The sequence below is a fragment of the Dermacentor silvarum genome, unplaced genomic scaffold, assembly GCF_013339745.2.
Source record: "Dermacentor silvarum isolate Dsil-2018 unplaced genomic scaffold, BIME_Dsil_1.4 Seq15121, whole genome shotgun sequence".
NCBI lineage: Eukaryota > Metazoa > Arthropoda > Arachnida > Ixodida > Ixodidae > Dermacentor > Dermacentor silvarum.
In genome coordinates, this window is record NW_023605770.1 from 11112 (window position 1) to 18413 (window position 7302).

General features: G+C 44.9%; 1 protein-coding gene across 1 annotated transcript; it reads right to left on the reverse strand.

Moving 5' to 3' along the window:
- Positions 1-312: 312 nt before the first annotated feature.
- On the reverse strand, positions 313-741 carry LOC119434666 (uncharacterized; the record flags this gene model as incomplete). The annotated part of the gene is made up of 1 exon (XM_037701761.1): positions 313-741. A coding segment is annotated over exon 1 (429 nt), but the record flags the coding sequence as incomplete, so codon positions are not given.
- Positions 742-7302: the final 6561 nt, after the last annotated feature.

The window sequence follows — 7302 nt, forward strand, 5'->3', positions numbered from 1 at the left end:
GTATCGGGCGTGGTACCATCAACGAATAGCGGGAGTTGCTTTGGTTGGGTGTGCGATGACATGACTGGTCTCTACCTGCAGAGAAACGCAAGGTAGCTAGCTCAGTAGTTGATGCACTTGCTTGCCAAGCTGTGCGTTTAAGGCGCTGAGTTCGTCAAAGCGCTGCTCTAACTGTAACGGACTCGAGACGGGCGCCTGACAACGGTCGATGGCAGATACGAAAGGATGGGAAGTATCCATGATGTGGTCTGCCGTTGTTGCTAAGTCTTCAATGGAGGTTGCCGCAGGTGAGGCAGATAAAATCATCCGTACCTGATTCGGTAGACGCTGAAGGAAGAGCTCGCGGACGATTTTTGAGTCCGTTGAAGATGAATTGCCTCCGAGTAGCAGGGTCATGCGACGAAGCAGCTCAGTCGGCTTTCGGTCACCAAGTTCCTCCGATAGAAGCTGTTGAATGCGTCGCGACTCGAAGTCAGTCGTGCGTCGAAGTAACTCCCGTTTGAGGATGTCGTAGGGGTTGTCGGGCGGGGGAGTGAGCAAAACGTCGTGGATCAAAGCTGTGGTGGTCGGGCTGAGTGCACTTACGACATAGTCGTACTTGGCCGTTTGCGATGTGATGCGGTGACGGCGGAACTGCGCTTCGATGTGGAGAAACCAGAGCTCTCTATCTGCGGGCCAGAACTCGGTAAGCTTGAGTGTGGCGATGGAAGGTGCGGCATTGTCTTGGGAGTTCGATTCCATGGTGTCGAAGAGAAGCGGCGGGACGAATAGTTGCGATGCGGGATCACATCCGGGTCACCAACTTCTGGGAACGGAAGACTCGGAACAAATAAACATTTATTCGTCGGGGCAACTAAGCTGATGTTGCGGCCATGATGTCGAGCTTCTTTTTTTTCGTCTTCGTCGGACGTAAAGCACACTGTCCACTACAAGGGAAAGGTAGGGCAGCTAACCAAGGAAGTGCCCGGTTGGCTACCCTACACTTGGGGATGGGGGAAAGGGGAAGAATAGATAAGGAAAGAAAATTAAAAAATTGTCATTCGCAGAGTCAGTCACTGAGGAATCTCCGTTGTCACAAGCGTTCGTATAATCCAGTATCATTCATGAACTGCATAAGGGCTTTTGTGGCCTTTTGCGTGCAAGAGTGCATAGGCCATGGTCCAGGGATCTTTTCTTCCGAGAGCGCTCTGTTATCTAACAGGTTGAGTTTACCTTGGAGAGTATGTCGTTGAGTGTAAAAGAATGGGCAGTGACACAGTAGGTGCTCCAGAGTCTCAGCGCACCCGCACAAATTGCAGACTGCACTGTTGGTCATCCCTATTAGGTACGAATAGGCTTTGGTAAATTCGACGGCCAACCACATGCGCCACAGTAAAGTAGCTTCACGACGGGAGAGTCCAGGAGTTAGGCGAAGTCACAAGTTAGGGTCGAGAAAATGCAAGCGTGAATTGGTGAAACCTGGTGAATTCCATCGTATATAGAGGTGTGATGTGGCGAGCAAGCGATTGAAGTTGCCACGAAGCATCCGTTCTTGAAAGTGGTATAGGAACACGATGATGTTTTTGATGAGCCGAGAGTTCAGCTTCATCTGCGCTGTCGTTGCCGACAATTCTGCAATGCTCTCCAACTACTGAAATACAATGTCGCGTCCTTTCTCGAGCAATAAGCGTGATGATAAGCATGCCTTATTTCATGCACTAGCTGCTCGTGTAACCCATGACGTAGGGCAAACTGCAGATTGTCTAGGGTTGCTTTGGAATCACAGAAAATGGCCCAACGATTTGATGGCTCCTGGAGCACGTAATTGAGAGCAGCTTGAAAAGCCGCAAGTTCTGCTGCTGAAGTCGTGGTATTGTGCGAATAATTAAATTGCAAAGAGACGGCATCCGATGGAACAACTACTGCTCCAGTAGAGCTGCTGGAATTGGTGGAACCGTTCGTGTAAATGTGTAGGCGGCCAAAATAAGGCTCGTTGAGGAGAAGCAGGGACAACTGCTTCAGGTCTAGTGGTGACAAGTCTGCCTTTTTTGTAATCCCAGGAACTGATCGTACACGTGAACTTGCCGGAGACACCACAATATCGACGTTGGGCGTTTCACAGGCTTGAAGCCACATGGTATTAAGGCAAGACGTCTCATCACAATATTACGGAATGTAGCCTGTGGTCTTCGCACTGGCAAATCGGCTAACTGGGCGGATGGTAGCCGTGACACGTGTCGAATTTGCGCTCTTAGCGTCTCACCTCCGATTTGAGTGGTGATCGGGTGCTCCTGTGCAATGACAGTCGTTGCAGCTGTTGATGAACATCTCGGGAGGCCAAGATATGTCCGAAGTGCTTTTGTATGTGCACTCTGTAGTGCGAGGATATTAGTATTGCATGTGTTGGACAAGACAGGAAGATTGTATCGCAAAAATCCGAGAAAAAGTACCGTGTATAGCTGTAACATGGAGCGCACGGATGCTCCCCATGATTTAGCAGCTACGAATTTAAACATACTCTCAATACAAATGAGTTTTTTCTTCATTTAGGAGACATTGAGACTCCAGGTGAGGTCGCAATCCACAATAACGCCTAACAACCTGTGAGTTTGCTTGTACTCAATTGACTAGGCCCTCAATGCACATCGGGTAGAAAGACATCGGTCTTCGTGTACGGCAGGGCCACTAGTGCACATTTTTCTGTAAATATCGTCCAGACCTTGTAGGGTGAAGGTCTGCCACTGTCAGGGTGCCGCTCTCTGTACTCTGGCTTGCACTTGTGGCCGTGTCACGCCGGACGCCCAGATGAAAATATCGTATGCGTAGATTGAGACATTAGCCGTCTGTGGTAGCATTTTGGCCAGCCCCACTAGAACAAGATTGAAAAGAGTTGGGTTCAACACTCCGCATGTGGGATACACGACTGGAGATATATCCATTTGTCGGGCCATCATCACTAAGGACAAACACAGATCTCTGTGATATCTAACTCTTAATTCACCTAAAGACGTGGCGTCCAAGTTCTGCAGCCTCAAGAGCTTGGATAATGTCTTCGTGGGTTACGTTGTCGTAGGCACCTTTTACGTCTCAGAAGAGTGCCAAAGAGAGGCGCTTCGTAGCTTTTGTTGATGCACGGAGGTCGCAAGATCAATTACGCTGTCAATTGAAGACCGTGCACGTCAAAAACCAGCCATTGTCTCAGTGTAAATGTAATACGCTCTAAATACAGTAACCTTTACAAAGGTGCGCATTTTCACATTTTTGTGCTCCTATAATTTAAAAGTTACATCAATGTAACATTTACATTTGTAACCTTTGTAATGGTTATACTTGTAAAGGTTACTTTTGTTATATAGGTTACACGCATTTTTTAGGAAATTTAGCCTTTGCAAAGGTTACCACCTTCAAAAGACATAGTTACTTGCTCCAACATGTGTAACCTTTGTACGGCGCAATGGTTAAGGTTAAAACGTACTTTATGATAAAATGTGCTTGGTGTTTGCTCAAGGTCACAAAACAGAACTCTCCCTGCACGGCGATTTTGACGCGTACGAATATTATCCAACCAGGAAAAGGGTACACAAACAAGACGAACAAAAATATCAGTTGGTATTCAAACATGTTCATGACTTTCAATATCACTGAGGATAGACACAGGTACACAAAGTATACTGTGACTTCCTGAGTCTTGGCTGTACGAAAGAAAACCTACGTTACAAAATGATGCACATATATGTTCAAGGTGATAAAATCCTAGAATAGCTTTCATGTATAGTGTACAGGTACCACAGCAAGTATTTATCACAGTAAGTGCGCCCTATATGGCTATATTAGGCACTGTGCAATCTTAGCTCATCTTATATTTGTGTTTGCAGGGTCAAAAGAAAAACCAGGATGAACATACTGTTCTATGAAGCAAAAAAGCTCACATGACACCTCAATTCGACAAAAGCTTGTCCACAACAGATTACTCCTTACAATGTAAAGAAAAAATAGGCATTGTTATCGTGGTACAAGAATAGCGAAATAAAAAAGGCACAATGTTGAAAAACGAGGTGTCATGACAGCTTAACTGCTGTATGAAAAACACAGTAAACATACAACTGGCACAAAAGGGAGTGCAATATTGTGACTTTAATTCTGTCCCACTTCTTAAGGGACATTTAAACTGGCCCCGCGTTCACAGCTCAAAAATGGGGCTACAAGCACAGGACAACACAAATGCCATCAAAGCCTGCAGCCAAATTCAAAATCAAAGGAAGAGGGCCATCACTGCAAACATCTGGACCAAACTGCATTGTGTCAGAGGCACACATCCGCAGTTTTCAGCGTATCACTTAAGGAAATACAGCACAAAGTGCGTCGAGTTTATGAGCATATGGCTGCACCATAAATGCTATAGTAAAATATTCATACCTCAAATCACCTGAAGAAAGCATAATGAGATCAACTTGAAATTCTAACTTAAGGTAGGCAACATTCACTGCAACACATGAAGCAAAAATACCGTAGTTCAGAAAAATAAAAACGCATTGAAGCCATCGGTAGAGAACATACTTCAGCATCTTAAAAAGTCAACTATCTTAGCACATTGGTTTCCTGAGCTTAGGACAGATTCTTTTTCAAGAGCATGAGAAGATTCTTCAGGCGGTTTGTGAGCAGTACGCGAGGCACTGTTGTGTCCGGCATGACAATCTTCTGCAGCAGGACAAGTACTGGTGATAATGCGAGCGGGTACTCAAGGTTTTTCATGTAGTATGTCAGCAGGCAGATAATGCGGGCACGCTCTATATTTCCATTTGAGATCCAGATGGCTTCTTCAGCACTTCCAGCATAAATACAAGTGTGTTCGGTGAACGAATATACATGAGGTGCGCTGATTTCCAGGTCATTAGGCAGTGTAATCTGTGGAAAGTCACATTACAGCCATGAGGAAACACCCATCTACAAAGCATGGCAAAAATTTCTCACCACAGTGAAGTGAGATTCATAGAAAACACAACGTGAATTTTGAGGAATTCGTATATTACTCAGACTTCATTGAAACTCAATTTAAAATTGTGAGGAAAACACTTGATGCCACAGTAGTGATAGATGGTAATAATAATCATTTCAGAAACCTCGTTGATGAGTGCGAGCCTTGAATAGCCTTATAAGTGCTTGACAATGTCGAAGAATGTGCATTCACGTTGTTCTTTGCATGAGAACGCTTCAGACGCTACTTTCAGTTTTCTCTCCAGGTCACCATTGTTACTTTTAAACAGGAGCTCGACTTCGATGCAAAGCTGGAAAAAAGTAAATACAATGACGAAAAACGAGTCAATAATATTAACCACATAATCCTTCTTGTCATATGCCTCACACCATCAGGACCTAAAACACAGGTTCTGTAGCTACACAAATATTTTTACTTGAGCCCAGAATAAGGCGCCGAGAGCTTCGGGGCAGAAATCAGTACACAAGCTGCGAAAAAGTGCCAAGAGTTCTAGACATCAGGTCGAATACTATTAACGCAGCAGCCGTACGTTGGAAGCGTGCGCATTCGTGAACACATAAAAACACGCACATCATAATGGAGGGCACACGCATGTAAACAGGCGATACCGACTGGTGAGGGGCAGCAAAAGAACAAACATTCTTTTCACAGAAATTTAAAATTTTCAAGTGTGCTGAGCCCACTAACCTTTCGAATAACCAAGCTGGGAACTCTGCTTCGGCACTTCGACAACTCCACTTTCTTTCTTCTGCGCCAGCTACATAGGATACGAAATAAACACGCGACGGAAATCACTGTACAAGACCTGAAATTCTGACACGCTATTAATGTTGCCTGCAAACCGTCTATGTTGCACTGAAGCCTCAGTCGTGAAGGTTTGCTTACGTGTTGCATAAAACATGGTTCTATAGCACCACGCATTAAATATTTTCACTAATGCCCGACGCATAGCGTGAAAAGTTTAGGCGCACAAACCAATTCACAACCAGAGAAAGCACGCACAGAGTTCTAGAATTCAGGTTTCAAACACTAATACCACAGTCATGCCTTGGAAGCGTGCGCATTCGTGAACATACAAAAGCATGCACATCACTGCAGTAGGGTTTTCACTTGGGCTTGTTGGTTTTCCATTAAGACCGTGTATCATTGCGCGCAAAACGACATGGACAAAAGAGGGAACACGTATAACACACACGAAGCGCAAACTATCAACAGATTTATTGCGAGAAGACGTGACCTTTTTATACCTTGCCACAGGCAGTACAGCGCATGACACCAAGGGCGGAACCACACCGACACAAAATATCAACACGCGCATGACGTGCTATTCAAATACACTATTTCCTTAGCTGTTGATAGTTTGCGCTTCGTGTGTGTTATACGTGTTCCCTCTTTTGTCCATGTCGTTTTGCGCGCAATGATACACGGTCTTAATGCACATCACCACCGCGCGCCCACGCATGTGAGAAGGCGATATATAATTGGCGGTGGATTATCACCGAATACTGCTGAGAGATTGCACCTGACAGTACTTATCTAAATCAGGTACCACAGATAAGCAGATATATCTATACAAAGTGTCGTGAGATAGGTCAGTCATGCACAAGGATAAAACGAATAGACCTCACATAGGTTAGAAAAGCACCGAAATGAAAGCAGCGAAAAGACCCGACTTGACAGGCATTAAACTAATGAAGACCTCGAATGCCGTTAATGTGTATCTGAAACAAAGGCCACTTACCCAAGTTAATTATTTGGCCGTGAGCAGCTGGACAATGGTTGCAATAGTCGCCACGAATTGCGCTTGCTGGGGAGTCGTCCGGCGAACAAACAACGACATAGCGCCGACAGTCGCAAAAAGGTTCAATGCAGCTGCCGCGCAGCACACCCCACATGTGTGATTTGAAATTACGTGTGATTTGAAAGAATTGCAATTTGACATTTATTCGCGAAGTAAATCATCTGGTGCCGAAGTGAGAAGAGGCTCAAAATAGCACATTACCTCGTTTTACAGATCACTCAGGGACCGAATAATTACGTGCTTTAGCCTATTGAGTCGAAATGCTATAATAGCGTTGCATGTCCCAACTTCCTTCGACAATAGAGAAATCATACTTTTAATCACGCGTAAGTCTGCTTATGATTGCAACCCAAAACGACAGCACCAAGCCGATGCAATATATTTTCAGCGTTTGTGGTATATTAGAATAGGTCTTCCCGCCAAGCATATCCGCGCTGCCCCTGAAATAAATATATTCCCTCAGTTTAAGGAGCAAACGCCCGCTCCATATGCGCAACTCCTGACTTGTAGAAATTTAACATAGGTT